The sequence below is a fragment of the Lipotes vexillifer genome, unplaced genomic scaffold (genome assembly GCF_000442215.2).
Source record: "Lipotes vexillifer unplaced genomic scaffold, Lipotes_vexillifer_v1.1 scaffold1267, whole genome shotgun sequence".
Taxonomy (NCBI): domain Eukaryota; kingdom Metazoa; phylum Chordata; class Mammalia; order Artiodactyla; family Lipotidae; genus Lipotes; species Lipotes vexillifer.
Window position 1 is genome coordinate 97,877 of NW_006790372.1, and position 19,174 is coordinate 117,050.

Here is a 19,174-nt window from a genome sequence, read left to right on the forward strand (position 1 = left end):
AGTTTCTGGCCTTACATTTAGGTCTTTAATCCATTTTGAGCTTATTTTTGTGTATGGTGTTAGCGAGTGATCAAATCATATTCTTTTCCATGTAGCTGTCCAGTTTTCCCACCACTTATCGAAGAGAGTGTCTTCTCCATTGTATATTCTTGCCTCCTTTATCAAAGATAAGGTGACCATATGTGCGTGGGTTTACCTCTGGGCTTTCTACCCTGTTCCATTGATCTATCTTTCTGTTTTTGTGCCAGTACCATACTGTCTTGATGACTGTAGCTTTGTAGTATAGTCTGAAGTCAGGGAGCCTGATTCCTCCAGCTCCGTTTTTTGTTCTCAAGACTGCTTTGGCTATTCGGGGTCTTTTGCGTTTCCATATAAATTGTGAAATTTTTTGTTCTAGGTATGTGAAAAATGCCAGTGGTAGTTTGATAGGGATTGCATTGAATCTATAGATTGCTTTGGGTAGTAGAGTCATTTTCACAATGTTGATTCTTCCAATCCAAGAACATGGTATATCTCTCCATCTACTTGTATCATCTTTAATTTCTTTTATCAGTGTCTTATAATTTTCTGCATACAGGTCTTTTGTCTCCTTAGGTAGGCCTATTCCTAGATATTTTATTCTTTTTGTTGCAGTGGTAAATGGGAGTGTTTTCTTGATTTCACTTTCAGATTTTTCATCATTAGTGTATAGGAATGCCAGAGATTTCTGTGCATTAATTTTGTATCCTGCTACTTTACCAAATTCATTGATTAGCTCTAGTAGTTTTCTGGTAGCAGCTTTAGGATTCTCTATGTGTAGTATCATGTCATCTGCAAACAGTGACAGCTTTACTTCTTCTTTTCCGATTTGGGTTCCTTTTATTTCCTTTTCTTCTCTGATTGCTGTGGCTAAAACTTCCAAAACTATGTTGAATAAGAGTGGTGAGAGTGGGCAACCTTGTCTTGTTCCTGATCTTAGTGGAAATGCTTTCAGTTTTTCACCATTGAGGACGATGTTGGCTGTGGGTTTGTCATATATGGCCTGTATTATGTTGAGGAAAGGTCCCTCTATGCCTACTTTCTGCAGGGTTTTTATCATAAATGTGTATTGAATTTTGTCGAAAGCTTTCACCCACTTCTGATCAAACACAGCACAGCCCATGCCTCGATAGTGAGGGTATGAAGGAAAAGGCAGTCAGTCAGTGTCTAAAAATGGTGCATGCAAGAGAAGCTTGGGAAAGATGTAGTTGGACCTGTCAGGCAAGAACACCTGTACTGGACCCCTTCATTTTTTGGGGTCTCTAGGACAATGGCACCAGCTTTTAGGAGTAGGATGGGAGGGTCTGAGTTTGGTAACAGTTCGGATCAGCACAAGTTCCTGGTAAAGCTGGGACAGTCTTGAGTTTGCCTTCTCATGCCCATGTCTGGAATTCCTTTCAGCTTCCTCCAAAAGGCTTTGGGACCTGTGGCTGTCTTGAGCAGGGCAGTGGTCAACTCTTGTCATAAGTTCATCTTCTTTTCCTCCCCCAAGATCATTGTGCTAAAGGAGCAGTTGACTCCAAGACCTAGTGTTTCTCAGTACCCAGGAGAGAATATCATCTCTTACTGACTATCCCCCCCATGGGGTTCCTTTGTGAATGGGGGCTATGGAATTATTCCATAAGTCTTCTGACCAGGAGACAGGGTATTCATTAGCATTGTATTTCTCTTAGAGAAGCCCTCCTCTCAGAAGACATGGACAGATTCAGATAGTCAGTCCCTCAGCAGGGAGTCACAGCTGAAGCCTCTAGGACCCAGAACAGGCAGGCTAGCATAGAAGTTTTGGTTCCCCTCTGATCACATGAATGGCCTCCTCTACCATCCAGCTAGTCACTGGTAAAAGTACAGAGACTTCACCTGCCCGTGAACAGAACAGCCATTGACCCTACTTAGCATGAGTCTCTCAAACAACACTTACTCTTCTAGAGTAGCCACAGTGGAAGAAACCCTGTGCCATCTTCACCTTTCTAACACACATATAATGTGGACAACTTCTTTCTAGAACCTAGTATCTTTATATCCCATGGCCACTCAGATTCTTCCAACTTGGCCTCTGCAGATAGCATTATATCAAATGCTTTTCAGATGTTGGTGGAGTGAGGGTGCTTCATCTCCTCAGGGGCATTTGAAAATGAGAGGAGTATTGGTTTAAGTGTTATAAATGGGAGTCACTACCAGCATTTAGTGGGTGGTGGCTAGAGAGGCTTATTGTCTTGCAGTATGTAGGAGAGACCCACACAGGAAAGAATTGTCTGCCCCAAATGCCAGTGTGGCTCCCACTGAGAAACACTCCAAGTTCTTCTCTTCCCACCACCCCTGCCCATCAAAGTTTATCTATTCTGTGTCCCATTCCCTCAGGTGTCTATCCTTGTTAAATCTGATAAATTAGTGTAATGCTAAGGTGTTAAGGACTGGTGATCGTTCACTTTGTTGTCTCCCAAAGAAAATAATTTAAGCCGAAACCTTCCATGCTTCAAAGAAGCAGTTCGGTTGGTGGGTGTCTCAGGCAAATGGCAGGCTGGGAAGGGACTGGTTTGAAGGCAGGGAAGCCTTCCTTTTGGTGTTATATTCCTTCCACGTGCAATCCCAGCCCCCCTCTGCAGTCTAGAGAAAATTCTGGGCTTGGGACCATTGCCACGCTCCACTCCTCACCTCCCATGGCTAGCGCCTTTATGAACAGTGCAGGAAAGCAAGAAGCTGGAAGGGAAAGAATGGGTGGTTTGCTGAGGACTTCCATGCCCTCCTCATTTCCAAAATGTACCCACAAAGCAGCTCTGGAGGCTAAAGGCATTTATTAACTCCAACTCAGACTCAAACAGAAAGCAGACTGAAGTCTTTCAACCCTTCTTGTTTATACTCCAGCTTCTAGTTAGAGAGCAGTGTCACAAAGCTGAGGGGAAAGAAATCTTTTTGGACAAATCTGGCTCCCAGCTGCATGGCCTCCTGTGAATAGGAACTTGGCACAGTAGGAAGAGAAAGGCTGTCATTGCAGCTGGCAGCCGTCGAAGGCCTCATGCGGTGAACCCACTCGGCATGGGAAGCATCATGCCAATGAATAGCAGCAACTGGCAGGAGAAGGGTTGGGTTGGAGTAGCGGATGGGATGGCCCCAAGAGGGGAAGGTTGCCTGGGAATCATCTTCCTCGTCTAAGGCAGGGCTATGAGTGCCGTGTTAAGGTATTCAGCGGGAATTGGGCGGTCTGGATTCTAGGTCTGACTACAGATTGTGTGACCTTGGGAAGATCACTTCCTCTACTGGGGCCTCAGTGTCCTTTTCTGTAATAGAAGAGGATGAATCAGAGGTTGCAAACTGGCAGCCTCTGGGCCTGATTTGGCCAGTGGATGCATGTTGGTTGGCCAGCCCAGTATTTTGTTCATTTCCACAGTTTGAAAGCCTTGTTTGTCTTGGCTCTCCAGTTCACCACAGTTCCCCCTATCCTCCATGATCTTACCACTATCCACCAGCCCCTCCTAGCCATTTCCCATATGTCCAATATCCAGCTGGTTCCTGAAGGCTCTTCAGCCTTAGCAACCATGAGCTAAGTTATCTCTAAGGGGCTCTTGTAACTAATGTGCTATTATGTCTCCACATGTCAGCCTCTAATATCACCAAGGGGCAGGCAGAGAGGACCCTGGGGGGAAAGTGGGGCAGTCTGTCATGAAAACAGCCACAAAAGGCAAGTGGGCAAAAGAATGAACAAGCACCACTTAAGGGAACACTTGGATGGGTTTTCTTAAAGCTGACTTGCCAGCCCCCAAATCACCACCCCCAAAGGATGTGGCCTGTTGAACATCCATGGATTTTCCTGGACCTCAATTGCTTTGATCTCTAAATTGACAATATACTTTCTTTGAAAAGTGTACAAGACTCACAGGATCATGGGCCGGGATTTGGCCATCGTTCAGCTTTGATTTCTAAAAGGGTTATTCTTTTGTGGAAAATCGAACCAAGTTTCAGTCCTTCCTGTGTGATTAGATAAGTGGTTTCAGGAAAGCATTTCATTTTGTTTCTCTTTACAAGGACAGTGTGACAGTGTGGACTTCCCCTAACAGAAAGCCCCTTCATCCGTGTGTCTGGCCGCTGACTGGCCCTGGGGACTTTCCTTCTCACACAGCACCCTGAGGCCAAGGCCTTTCCCTTTTAGGTCTCCATGTTACACCTCCTTACGTCCATTTTTCTCCCAGACACCTCCAGTATTATTTGTGCGTGGGCAGTATATATTAGGCTACAGTGCGAGGAGCAAGGATAGAAGGGTTGGTGAAGGTCCTTTTTGTCGGGAAGTTACAAGTCCAGGGCCTCATGACTTATTTGCTCATTGATTCCTGGCCAACCGTGAGACTTTTACAGTGTGGCTTCTTTTCATGTCCTAGTGCTGACCTAAAACACATTCTCTTGGCCCCCTGTTTTCTGCAGTAATAAAGTCCTTTCAACTAGATCCTCTGGGACTTACTGTGGGCTGTAGGCAGGACTGATGTATCTCCTTGTGATGTCATCAGACTTCAACATAAAACAGGCCAACCTACCCTCAGTCCTCCTAGGAACAGGGGAAGCGGCCAGATGCCTAAGTTGTAAAGGGCTTCCTTGATAGACCACAGGCTGCGTTCCAGGTAAGAGTCCACAGGACCGCAAATTGTTAATTAGAAAGTAAATAAGGCCAGCACTGGCTAGTGAAATGGAAAGCCGGATATCTTGGATGTCAACTCAGATGAAGGTAATAGACCTTTGACAAGTTGAGCTTCCTCCTGGCCTACCTGAATACCTTAGGTTACACTGGCTTTCCAGTTTGTAAGTCAAACAACACCCCTCTGGGGCAAAAGTTTGTGATTTCAGTAGGTGTGAATGGACGAATTGAATTATAAATGGTTCATTTAGGGCAGAAAAGAAAGCTAGTTGATGTTAGAGAACTGGAGGAGAGAGACAAGTTGTTTTCTCCTTAAATATACTCTTTTCTTTGAATTTTCCATCAGAATCTCCGTTTCTGCTTTAGTTTAAAAGTATATTGGCTTTCTACCTGAAGGAGAATACATTTGAATTTATCTAGACAATATCTTTTGGTTTACTGATTGCCTTCCCTCTCGTTAGCCTGTTAATGTAAAACGCACTGGACAAGGAATTAGAAGAACGACGTTCTTGACCCGGCCCAACTGTTAACTTTGTGTGTCTTTTTTTTAACCTCTTTGGGCTTCAGTCTCTTCTGTAAAGTAAGGAGAGTGAATTAAATGAACCATAAGTCTCTTCTAGTAGATTTTATGAAATATTAATTGCCATTGGACTAGGGCGATCCCAGTTTATTGAATAATAAAAAACAATCACTGGAATTATACACATTTGTATGAAACTAGCAAAGACTGTAAATAGGCTTTGTGTATTATGAAGGGACCTCAGGGATCACCTAGTCCAGTGATTCCCAAAGTTTAGTCATTCATGTCTCATCTTCATGATTTGTGTCATATTTGTGTATTACCAACATTAGTAACTATTTAATGTTGTTGTTTTCTCTATTGATTTGGTTTTTTTTTTTTTTTTTTTTGGCTGCACTACGCAGCTCGTGGGATCTTAATTCCCTGACCAGAGATTGAACCCGGGTCCGGTAGTGAAAGTGTTGAGTCCTAACCACTGGACCACCGGGGCACTCCCTGACTTGGTTTTTCAAAGTCTTAAAAATGTCTGCCTTAGTTTCACTGTAAGCAATAATATCCATGAAGTCACAGATTTGATGTGATAGCTATGTCTCTAATACACATTACATTTTTAAAGTTTTCAATTTCTTGCCACCTAAAATCAACTTGTCGGCTTATGCTTAGGGAGTACATATCATACTTTAGAGAACACTACTCTGGTTCCTCATTCAGATGTGGAAACTAAAGTTTGGAGAGATTAAATAACTTTGTTTCTTATTGCAAAGTCGGTTGCCATGTAGACATGAGGAGAGGCTACTTTCCCCATGTCACAGTCAGAGGTCCAGCATGGCTAAAACCCAGGTCTAATGGAAGCAACCTAAGTGTCCATCAACAGAAGAATGGATAAAGAAGATGTGGCACATATATACGATGGAATGTTACTCAGCCATAAGAAGAAACGAAACTGAGTTATTTCTAGTCAGGTGGATGGACCTAGAGTCTGTCATACAGAGTGAAGTAAGTCAGAAAGAGGAAAACAAATACCGTATGCTAACACATATATATGGAATTTAAGAAAAAAAATGTCATGAAGAACCTAGGGGTAAGACAGGAATAAAGACACAGACCTACTAGAGAATGGACTTGAGGATACGGGGAGGGGAAAGTGTAAGCTGTGACAAAGCGAGAGAGAGGCATGGACATATATACACTACCGAACGTAAGGTAGATAGCTAGTGGGAAGCAGCCGCATACCACAGGGAGATCCGCTCCGTGCTTTGTGACCACCTGGAGTGGTGGGATAGGGAGGGTGGGAGGGAGACGCAAGAGGGAGGAGATATGGGGATATATGCATATGTATAACTGATTCACTTTGTTATAAAGCAGAAACTAACACACCATTGTAAAGCAATTATACTCCAATAAAGATGTTAAAAATAAATAAATAAATAAACCCCAGGTTTTCTTACTCCTAGACCAGGCCTCTTTCCTTCACATCATGCTGCTTCCACAGTTGCCATTATGATCTGAATATCCATATTCTTTAACAGAGATGGGACTATAATCAAGATCTTTCTTAAATCTAGTAAATAATAATAATAATAAATAAATCTTTATGGCTTTGGGTGAGTCGTTTAATCTCTGTGTTTGAGTGTCCTTATTTGTCTAAAAGCAGTAATAATTCCAGTTCTGCCTCCTGCCATGTGGGGAGAAAGGTAGCAGCTACCGTTGACCAAGCACTTCCTAGGCCCTTGGCTAAGTTACTTTGCTTCATCCTCGCACCACCACTGTGAAGCGATGGGGCCAGATGGTTTCTCAGGAGCCTCTCTGCTCTGAAACGTTATTCTTCTAACAAACAGGATGAACTCAGTTTTGCTTACCCAAAGGAATATACATGTAAGGAGCGTGAATATTCTTTTAGGGAAATCGGATATTCTAGATAATCCCACTGGGTAAAGTAAACCGAAATCAAAAATGTTTATCAAGTAGGAAAGACGATGCTTTTGGTTTTCCCATCAGATGTTTGTGTCCTATATAATGAGTTTCCTCTAGGTAGACTCATCAGGTGAGCATCTTGATCTGTTAGCCTAAGCTTAGGAGTTGAAGCCTGTCAGCTCCAGCTGCCTACTGTCTATAAGATATGCATATCTCCCTGCCCTGATGACATCACAGAGCTGCTTTGAGCACAGATGAGGTCGTGGCTGTGCAATGCTGTGAGAAAGCTAAAGTGTCCCACTGAGCTGAGAAACTTTTGCCACAGGGACCTGTTCCTTACCGGGGGGTGGGGGGAGGGGGATACTGCCTCCTTTTTTCATTCAATGTCAAAGTAGGTAACATTGGATAGGGGGAACTTCCACGTAGCTTATCCTAGCCCCGGACACTGTCCAGTTCTCATTTCTGTCATTTTCTGTCCTAGATTTACTATTATGAAGGTGGACAAGCTACAGCCATCGGGCAATTTAAAGATCGCATTGTAGGGTCCAATGCTCCAGGTAACGCATCCATCACTATTTCACATGTGCAACCAGCAGATAGTGGCATCTACGTCTGCGATGTTAACAACCCCCCTGACTTTTTCGGCAAAAATCAAGGCACCCTCAACGTCAGTGTGTTAGGTATGGACAATTTTTTCTGCTTTTTCTCTTCTTGCAGCAGCTTAGGAATTGAATGAGTGAGCTAGGGCAGTGAGTTATTGGTACCAATTAAGCCCCAGGGTAAGTATCCTCCCTGCTCCTTTTATTATTGGGAAAATAAAGACACACCACAAACCCAACCCACAGAGTAACACTGAGAAATCACTCATAAAACATGTTGAAACAATTGTCAAACCAAAAGGGCTGCCAACATGACAGATAGCAATAGATGACCACTTCCTGGATCCCTATCTCTGAAGGATGCGATGAGAACAGATGGGAAAATGCACAGTCCCACTGTATGATCACTAGCAACTCTTTCAGAGGGAACCTCCAATTAGGGCCAGTCCTACCTGGGGGAAACAACTGTCAATTTGTTACCTCTCCAAAGCCAGCCACAATTCCCACCATTAAATCATTCTGTGGCACAAAGGCAGATGGATCCCTTTCTAAAATATTAATGCTATTTGGAAAAAAGAAAGAGTTGAGAATTAATTTATTTATACACAAATATTCAGTATGTGACATGGGGCAAGTCATATCTGCTCTTAAATGAATTTGGAGTGGTTCATTTTTGCAGCATTTATTGAGTGCCTGCTTTGTGCCAGGAGCCAGGATGGAGGCATGGTTTCTGCTCTTGGGGAAGTTCACAATTTTGGTGATTCTTAGGGATCCTTCCAATCTCTGTCTGAGAGGACAATGGGAGTTTTGCCCCTGTCTGTATGCCTAGCAGGTCCTGTCTGCAGGCCTTCAGATGTACTGAAGGGAGGGATGAAAGGGCTGTCAACCTTCACCAACTAACCAGTTGAGCTAAGGGCTCTCCCACTTCTAAGTAACCCAAATGGAGATTATCTAGCCGTTGCTGCTCTTGAGCTGTGTATATCCATCACGGGAAAGGAGGAACTAGATCAAACCAGTGACTTGATAATTGGGTAGCTTTGAAAAGCCGCAATTGGTAACAAGGTGCACACCCCAGGAGGACTGCCCAGAACTGTCTGAGCTTGCTGCCCAGGTGATGCCTAAAGAGAACCAGCTATTTACTGTGAGGTTTGCTACTGCATCTACCCACCTGGAAAAGAAGAAAAGGTAATCAAGAGCTGATTTCTAGGAACGGGATGACTCGATCATGTTTTTATTTTGCTGTACCCTGTGCTAGGCTTTGGGGTAAAGGGGATGACAAGAGAAGTATACACAAGCCCTTTCCTGGGAGAGTTGATGTTCCAGTGTGGAATAGATGCTAGCACATCAGGCTGGGAGTCAGAAGACCTAGGTTCTAGCTCTTACTCTGCTACTCAGTGGCCTCAGACAAGTCAGTCCACCTTTCTCTGGCCATTTTGAGATGAGGTTGAAATTCCTGCCCTGTCATATTATCGTTATGAGAATCAAATGATATGCTGGAGATTCAGTGTTCATAGAATTTGAGGGATTAGTCCTCTAATGTTTTTCTGTTGCTCCCTGGCTCTGGGTTGCCCTTCTGACCAGAAACAACCTAAAGAAGCCAAGCCTCTTTTTCTCTGAGCTTGGAAATAGCCCTGAGGTAAAGTTAGGGTGGTTAATATTCTTAAAGTTCAGAGAGTCCCCAATCAACTTCCATAAGAAGTTGAGGGTCATTTCCTCTCTAAGCTGTTTTTTCCCATGCGTCTTTGGGTCAGTTCTTGCAATGACAGTGCCATGACTTTTCCTTAAGCATCCAGTATCCAGGCAAGATAAGAGACAGAAGGCTCTGTGGATTTCTTTGTTTGGGAACTCTCAAAATCCTATTTTTATTAATTAGGCTAAGAACAAAGGCATTCCACAAATTTATGCTTTCTGGAAATTTTGAGACTGATAATATTTCCTCTAAAAATTGCAGAGGCTGCTTGCAGTTCTCAAATTCTATTGCACATGAGTGCCTGTTCTGCTTGCCCTGACTGAGGGGTGGGGCACGGTAGGGGCAAGTGTGTAAGGGAGACCAACTGAGGAGAAAGGTATTGATATTTCCTTAAACATTGCTCTTCCTAGCAATGCGTCTTTCGGAGACTTTTCATAACCCAGTGGTAGACGTAGATCCCATGCATTCACTCATTCATGCATAAATTCATTTGGCAAACCCTGAACACATGTTCAGTTACCATGGTAGGCAATGGAGATGGAAAGATGTAAAAGTTCAGCTCCCAGCCCTCCTAAACTTCAGAGTCTAGTGGGGGAGGCAGGTATATAACATAAGCTTACAGTGGAGAGAGGAGAGGAGAGCTGGGAGATCACAGGGGAAAGAGAATAAAGCCGTGCAGGGGGGACTGGAGACGGCTTCCTGGAGAAAGAGAGTTCTGCATTGAATGTTGAAGGATATGCAAGAGCGTGTCAGGCAGAAGAGGGGCGGAGGTGGCAGGGCACGATTTAGGTGAAGGAAACAGCAATGTGCAAAGGCCCAGGTGGTTTGGACGACCATTCATTTGAGAGACTTCCATTAGGTATGATAGCCTTGGAAAATGAATCTCTGAAAAATACCCAGCAGAAGTTTGAATAATTATTTTGTATGCATTTGGAAGGAGCATCATCTTCCTTCTGCAATTTGGCACATAAAAAGAAAATGATGAATTTAGAGAAGGTTTGGGAACACACTGAAGCATTTTCATTTATTTTCTGAGGTGAGCCTCTTCTTCCCATCCCAATTCTGTTGAAAGCAATAAAGCTAAACGGTAGATCAGTGGCTTTGCCAGTAAAACATTCAAGTTCTGTCAGGGACTTTAACTGGATGAAATGTCAATTCAATACCGAATCAGTAGTCTTAGAAAATATATGGGTTTGGGATGTGGTTCAAAGTGATTTACTAAGTGTTTGGTTAATAAAAAATAAAAGAAAAATGTGTTGAGCAAAATAAAAAAATGCCTATCTGGGTTTGATTCTGGGCTCAAGAAATGAATGCAAGTCATTCCAGGGTTTTGTCTATAATTAGTTCAAGTCCTGGGGTCTGGCTTCGTGATGAAGCACCCCCATTTAATTTTTGGTTCAGATTATTCTATTCCACTTATAGTGGAATAAAATCACCATGTTTTTAAAAAAGGCAATATCTAAATCTAGTGATAGGTGCACTGGATTTCTGGTTAAATAGCCTAGTTCATTTAGGGTAGGCAAATCCAAGGAGTTATCTCCATCTGAGGAAATCAACAGTAAGAAAGAAAAAAGAGGGACTTCCCTGGTGGCACAGTGGTTAAGAATCTGCCTGCCAATGCAGGGGACATGGGTTCGATCCCTGGTCCAGGAAGATCCCACATGCTGCGGAGCAACTAAGCCCATGTGCCACAACTACTGGGGCTGTGCTCTAGAGCCCGTGAGCCACAACTACTGAAGCCCGTGTGCCTAGAGCCCGTGCTCCGCAACAAGAGAAGCCACCACAGTGAAAAGCCCATGCACCGCAACGCAGAGTAGCCCCTGCTTGCTGCAACTAGAGAAAGCCTGCGTGCAGCAATGAAAACCCCATGTAGCCAAAAATAAATAAATAAATTTATTTAAAAATAGAAAGAATAAAGAGCTAAACAGAAAAATACTTCTTTTAATTAAAAGACACCTGTTTAAAAGAAGGGATGGCACAACAGACAATTGGCCTAAGAAGGTATGGTATATATACACAATGGAATATTACTAAGCCATAAAAAAGAAGGGAATACTGCTGGTTGCAGCAGAATGGACGAACCTAGAGAATATTATGCTTAGTGAAATAAGTCCAACAGAGAAAGACAAATACTGGATATCATTTATACGTGGAATCTAAAAAATAATACAAATGAATGTATATGCAGAACAGACTCACAGACATAGAAAACAAACTAGTGGCTATCAGAGGGAAGAGGGAAGAGGGAAGGGGGAGGGACAGATTAGGGGTGTGGGATTAACAGATACAAACTACTATATATATAAAATAGATAAGCAACAAGGATATACTGTATAGCACAGGGAATTATACCCATTACCATAACCTATAATGGAGCACGATCTGCAAAATTACTGAATTGCTATGCTGTACATCTGAAACTATAACAGAATATCACAAATCAAGTATACTTCAATTAAAAGACAAGAAGGGATTGTGAAAATTTCAAAGAACTATAGCTATATCCATCTGTTTTTCTGCTCACATGTACAGTGGGTTAGAGTCTGAGATTGGAAGATTATCAGTGGCAAGGTCGGAAATGTGGCAGCAGGAGCTCATTCCTGCCTGTGGCCAACAGCAATTCCACGTGTATGATACTATATACATTATTTTATTTATATAAATACAATATATTTGGATTAGCTGGAGGCCAGGTAATCTCTTGTTCACATTTTACAGATGAATCAACTGAGGTTTGGCTATGTTAGGTTACTTGCCTAAATACATCTAGGGTAAAGTTGTGGAGCAGTATTCGGTGTGGATCCAGAGCTGTGCTCTTAACTGCTGCCTCCCAGGTAAGAGCCAGAGAGCTGGGCATCCTGGAGCATTTAGGGTCTAACTAGCCTAAGGCAGAGAATCTATGCCTTTGGAGTGTTTTATATCCAAATTAAGGAAGGTGAATTGGAAAGTATCGATTCAGATCCTTGTCTATAAGTCAGACTGAGGATAGAATAAGCTGTGAGCAGTAAGATAAGTGAGGAGAATCAGATTCTCAGCTTCCCACAGGAGTTCCCCATACGCAGATGAAACTCAGTATATCCCAAACTGACCTCGTCATCACCCCTTCCTCCTCCTCACTACTTCCCCGAAAACCTGCTACTCACCCTCACCCTCACCCTCACCCTAACCCTCACCCTAACCCTCACCCTAACCCTCACCCTGTATTTAATCTCAGGGGATGGCAAGATCATGTACCCAGCTGTCAAATCAGGAACCTGGGAGTCGTCACTGAGCCCGCCCTCTTCCTCATGCCACAGATCCAGCTGGTCCTCAAGCCCTCTCCACTTCTTAATACGGCTTGAATCTGTCTCCTCCTGTCCCTTGGCTCAGGAAGCCCTGGAGTCAGAGCAATTCACCTAAAACGTTAGAATGATCATCATCCCTCCCCTGCTTAAATTCCTTCTGTGGTCCTGCTGCTCTCGGTATAAAATACATGAAACACGAAGCCCCCTAATCTATGGCCTCACTGCTCTCTAGCCTAATCTCTTACCACTCCCCCACCCTGCTTCAGAACTGTGTCAGAGTCACTTTTGAATTTCTGGTGCCTAGTCCAGTGCTGGGCACACAGAAGGCACTCAAGTAAGTGCTTGTGGCATGAAGGATGAATCAAGATTTCAGTGCCCTGTAGCACACCCCTCCCCCGCAATGGGTTTCCCCTCCCGATGAGGGACACAGGCAAATTCAAACCCTCTATTTTGTGTCACCCCCAGAAGAATAAATGCCAAAAAATGACTCACAAAGGAAAAATATGGCATTAATAAAACAATGTTTTAAAAAGAATAAGTAACCAGTTATCTCAAAGTATTTAAGGGTTCTGTTTTCCTTTAAGACTGTGCTTCCAAAGTACAAACTATGTTCCTAGTTGTTTCTTAATAAAGGCATATTTTAAGGCACAATGCAGAAATTCATGGTTATGAATCTGGGGAACAGGCAGATAGAATGGATGCTATTAGAATATTAATGGCCCAGTGACAGAAGGTCTTTGTACGTGAAGTGCTCTACTCCCACCTGGTGGTACAGCTAGAAAACTGTCAAAATAAGTTTTTAAAGATTAAAAACAAATAAGTATACATACTCTACAAAATGAAAGTGAGGAAGTGACTAAAATTGGTACAGACTGCCATTCATCATGCAGGATTTTTTACTCTTTGTCATTGCCTTACAGTCAAACCTTCTAAGCCCTTTTGCAGCATCCAAGGAATACCAGAAACTGGCCATCCTATATCTCTTACTTGCCTCTCTGTGCTTGGAACACCTTCCCCGGTGTACTACTGGTATAAACTTGAAGGAAGAGACATCGTCCCAGTGAAAGAAACCTTCAGTGAGTATAGCCCTCTGCTGCCCCTGGCAAGGCCTGGTGTGTGGGCTTGGCTGACAGCACGTGTGTGTGACTGGCTGTTTGTCCTTAGAGCACAATCTTCTAGTTTTCTGGGAGGAGAATGTACAAAGAATGTCAATCTTTCATCAAGATGGTTGTCCTCTGGTCTTCTCCCCAACTTCTAGAAATCAAGACCATTTTTGGCTCACAGGTGGTGGGTATGGAGAAAATAGTCATCGTCCCAGATGGGAGTCTCCAGGGGTCTAGTTGGACCCTGGACATCTCAAGAAAGAGAGGCCGATGTGAGGAAGTGGGTGGGCATTGAATGGTCTGCTACATTCACATGATCTCTACCCACATAAGAGATTTCAAAATGCTATTTCCTGCTTTTGACAGACCCAGCCACCGGGATTTTGTTTATTGGAAATCTGACCAATTTTGTACAAGGTTATTACCAGTGCACCGCTATCAACAACCTTGGCAATAGTTCCTGTGAAATTGACCTAACTTCTTCACGTGAGTTGATCATATAACTTTCACAGTTTCTCCTTAAGTCAAGTATGCTGGGCCTGCCAATCAAGTAAATTAATTAGAATCCCTGGTTAGTCCTTCCTGAATGGAGATTTTGGCGCTTTATTTATAGGTTGACATGGTGGATGACCATCCTAATATCTAATGCTTACATAATACTTAATATATGCCACATGCTGCTTCAAACTGTTTACAAAAATTAATTTGCTTAACCCTCACAAAATCTCCAGAAAGTAAAACAGCCTCATTCATAGTACGAGGCTGAATTTTCTTTGTGATGCTGTTGGTAGATCCAGGTGAAGCTATAGCAGTCTGTGTCAAACATGGAGCTCACAAACTTTCCAGTTATTAACTAATTTGCTAAAATCTGCCTCTAATAATAATAGTAATAACGACACTTGCACCTACATTCAGAGTAGCTAATATTGCGGAGCACAAAATATGTGCCGGACGCTTGGCCGCGTGCTGCGAGCATTATCCCACTCGGTCCTACAATCACTCCGTCTAGGAGGCAGAATATACTGTTAAGCTTCACTTTACTGAAAAGGAAACTAAAGCTCAGGGAGGTAAGTGACTTGCTCAGGGTCATTCAGTTTGTAACTGGCAGAGTCACGATGCCTCTAAACCTCAACCTTCCAGTTTAAACGTGCCTAGTTACTAAGCATAGACCTGAGGGCCTGAGGTTGTCAAATTGGGCCAGTCAGGGGACAGGTTCTCACAAGGGATATCTTGCTACACCTCTCAAGGATCACTTCATTACATTTCAGATCCTGTCATTTATTTATTTTTTCAAACTTCCTTTGAATCTGTGATTTTAATATATACCATATCCAGGGGGTCCAGTTCCATTGGATTATTATTCTCCTATGAAGCTGGGCTTTCTTCCTTTTATTTGTCCGGAACCAGACATTTTCCAACTCCAGTTTGCTCCTTCATTTTCGTATCACTTTCAGCCATTTTTTAAAACATCTTTATTGGAGTATAACTGCTTTACAATGTTGTGTTAGTTTCTGCTGTATAACAAAGTGAATCAGCTATACATATACATATGTCCCCATATCTCTTGCGTCTCCCTCCCTCCCACCCTCCCTATCCCACCCCTCTAGGTGGTCACAAAGCACGGAGCTGATCTCCCTGTGCTATGCGGCTGCTTCCCACTAGCTATTTTACGTTTGGTAGTGTATATATGTCCATGTCACTCTCTCACTTCATCCCAGCTTACCCTTCCCCCTCCCCATATCCTCAGGTCCATTCTCTACATCTGCGTCTTTATTCCTGTCCTGCCCCTAGGTTCTTCAGAACCTTTTTTTTTAGATTCCATATATATGTGTTAGCATACGGTATTTGTTTTTCTCTTTCTGACTTACTTCACTCTGTATGACAGACTCTAGGTCCATCCACCTCACTACAAATGATTCAATTTCGTTCCTTTTTATGGCTGGAAACTTCATCTTTTTGTGTGTCCTTTTTTGTGGTCCCATTCTGTCCCTGCTCCCTTGATCATTTCTGCTGTTTTTCTCCATATCTTCCCCAATCTCTTTTTGCCTTTCTAGAGGTACAGTCATATTGCAGATATAGAGACTCCTCAGATTTGGACTTGAGCCTTGCTTCCTTTTGAATCCTCTTTTCAATGATGTCTAGCATTTGGCTTCCTTCCTGCCTTCCTGCCTTCTTGACTTCCTGCCTCCCTCCTTCCCTCCATCCCTCCCTTCCTCAAACCTTCATTGACTATCTACTGTATGTCAGGGGATGTCCTAGGTGATGGAGATTCAGACATTAATAAGATATATGTCTTACACTCAAGGAGCTCACAGATTAGCTAGAGGCACAAACACTGAAATTTGTTAAATGTTATAACAGAGGTCTGCACAAGGTCTATAGGATGCCAAAGAAGAAACAACTAATTATGCTTATAGAACCAGGGCCAGCTTTACCAATGAAGTGCTATTTGAGATGGAGCTTGCAAAGCCTGTTTCTTTATCTTTAAAATTAGGATGAGGGTAAAAGGAGGTTGAAGGATGACAGCAGAGCAGCAGGCTTAGGAGGGCAACCAGTCGACGCTCAGGGAGGAAGGTGGAGGACTCCAGAAGGGATGTCTCCAAGGGAGGAAACAACAACAACATAAGAAACCCATAGATTAGCTGATGTGTTTGAAACTACCGAAAAGACTTTTGCTAGAAATTTTGGGGATTAGTAATAATACATTTAAAAACCCATAAATCCCCAAATGAGGCAATTATTAACCTTGGGGAAATTTTTAAAATGTTGTACAAGAAAGAGTCATACTATGTTCTGCAGCTGTGAACAATATTTACATGGTCATAATACTGCAAACATTGATTTAACGATACCTTATGTTATATTAGGAGAATATGGCAGGATGTGAGGGGAGTGGTGTAAGAGAGTCAAATCTTCAACCTCCAGAGTAGGAAGCCAATAGAAAATGACAAAATTTGGAAAAGGCAGAACATATTAGAACAAGTGTAATAGAAACATGGAGGCAAATTCCTCTTGTGAATGGGACTTAGAGATGGGAAGGAGTGGAGAAAGGAACTGCTGATTTTTTTGTTGTTGTTGTTAGAAGCCTAGTAGAACTGTTTGACTTTCTAAATGATGCACGTGTATTCCTTTAATCATAGAAAGTTAAGAGAATGATCAGGCAACTCAACTAGCCTTTCATCTCAGAGTATAAGATATTCATCCTTGCTTGAAGGGAGGCCGATGGGGATGGGCCCACCTGGAATCCAGACGTGGTCTCTTGGGGACAATACCTCAGTGCTCGAAGGTCCGGCGCTCAGCTGGATCATTTCACACTCATTAAGTTTTTCCGTAGACTCTGATCTAATAAACCAGACGCTTGTTTATGGAAATGGGCATATCCCTTCCCAGTGGCCAGAATGCGCGAGGCTCTTTGGTGAGCATGGAGTCTGTGGAGGAAAAGGTTTTTAGGCAACTACTTCACGCATGCTTTGGGAAAAGCCTGGTGAAATGTCCCTGCCCGTAACGGACGTCATTTCTCTGGCGACCGGATTGCAGCTCCATCGTGTCTCTCTCACCGCCCAAGCAAATGCACAGTGAAGACTTACTTCTCCAAACCGCATGTTTTATTTCGGCGGTGGGGGGGGCCGTGCCACAGGATCTTAGTTCCCTGACCAGGGATCGAACCCACACCCCCGGCGGTGGAAGTGCAGAGTCCTAACCACTGGACCGCCAGGGAAGTCTGAAACCGCATTTCTAAAGCAACCCCACCTCCCCCAAGTTGGCATATTCTTTTTTCTTTATGTGTGTAAATGTGAATGGGAAGGCTACATAGTCAAGCCAGTCACCTTTCTTCTCCCACTATGAGTCCAGCTGAAAGAGTTCTAGGGGTTTCCACGCTCTCAGCCTATACAAGGCACCTTCCCACTATATGAATGCCCTGGATATTCCCCACTGGTCACGAATGCACGTGGATGAGGCAGACACTATGCTCCACTTTACTAACCAGCTGCTTGTGTCCTCCAGATCCAGAAGTTGGAATCATTGTCGGGGCCATGGTGGGCACCCTAATAGGTGCTGCCATTATCTTCTCTGTGGTGTGCTTCGCAAGGAACAAGGCAAAAGGGAAGGGGAAGAAAAGGAAGAGAAATTCTAAACCCACCACAGAACTCCAGTAAGACCTTACTTTGTTGCCTTTACTTGAATAGACATTTCTCAGGCCTATCTCTTTCGGTCAGCTCTTCCCAAGCACTCCTTTTAGCATAAGATATAGCAGCATCTTTCTGCTCACCCTCACTGCTTTTATAAAAGAATGGTGATGGCTATCATGTACTGAGCGCTGTGCGCCAGACTCTGTGCTAAGCATTTTATGTGTATCAGCTCATTTAACTGCCACGACAATCCTTTTAGGGTTAAGAAAATATTTTAATATATTAATATACTTGTCCTTCTACCAATAGTGATAAAATGTAATTTTTAATGTTTATTTTATGGAACAAGGGGCCCATGAAGGCAAAAGTGCTGAGTGCCCAGGCTCTTGACCACTTTGTTATTTACCAAATGTTCTTTCTTACCCATTTCTGTGCTTCCACAATCAAGTGCCAAGCATTGTGCTAGATGGAGTGGGTGCTAGATATGCACCAGAGCCATGGATTTGGCCAAAGACCTTATTAGAACTTTAGACCCTTTCAACCTCACGAGTTTTCTCACCTCTTAAACACTGGTTTGTCTTTCTTGAACTCTCATTATATTGTTGAGACCTAACCTTTCTGCACCCCAAATGGAGACCCGTGGTCTGACAGTGAGTCAGACTATCAGAAATCACAGAGGTCCCGAACAGATTGGGACCTACGGTCACTGAGGCTACAGAGCCTATGGCTCCATGTGAGATGTCAAACCCTAACTTGTTCTTCCCTGGGCCTTCTTCCTGCAGACCAATGACAAAAACAAACCAAAGTGCAGAGTGTGAGACAATACCAGATGAAGATGTCATCCAACTAGAAGCAACTCAGCCATCTTCCATCCATGAGGCTGAGCCTAATACCACCCTGGGGCCAGATCATAAGCCTCTCCCCAAGCCTGAGCCTGCCTTGCAGCCTGCCCTGGAGCTGGCCTCAGGGCCTGAGCTTGCCCCGGCGCCTGAGCTTGAGATCAAGCTGGAGCCACAGCAGGAACCGGAGCCTTCGATTGTAGTTGAGCCCTTCTGTGATAAGGGAGAGGGGGTGATTAAGACATAGGCCCGTGGCCTGAGTACAGTGTTCATCACTAAGGAACCCATTACTGGCGCTTGGAATTCAGTTGACCTAACTAACCCACCACCTCCCTCCATTCTGACCAACCCTCTTCTAACAAGGTGCTCCTACCATCAATCCAAAACAGACAAGTCAAGATAACTACTAAATAAATGCAAGGGTTCCTGCATTACCAGTATAGAGTACTTACAATT

At 43.4% G+C, this 19,174-nt stretch overlaps 1 protein-coding gene across 1 annotated transcript in view; it reads left to right on the forward strand.

Annotated features, from left to right (window-relative positions):
* The window catches only part of VSIG1 (V-set and immunoglobulin domain containing 1), a 41,758-nt gene extending 22,793 nt beyond the window's left edge, over positions 1-18,965 (forward strand). The window contains 5 exon segments of the mRNA XM_007463674.1: positions 7,555-7,753; positions 13,567-13,722; positions 14,116-14,235; positions 17,755-17,902; positions 18,662-18,965. Coding sequence (XP_007463736.1) covers positions 7,555-7,753; positions 13,567-13,722; positions 14,116-14,235; positions 17,755-17,902; positions 18,662-18,965 — 927 coding nt within the window.
* The last annotated feature ends 209 nt before the right edge of the window (positions 18,966-19,174 follow it).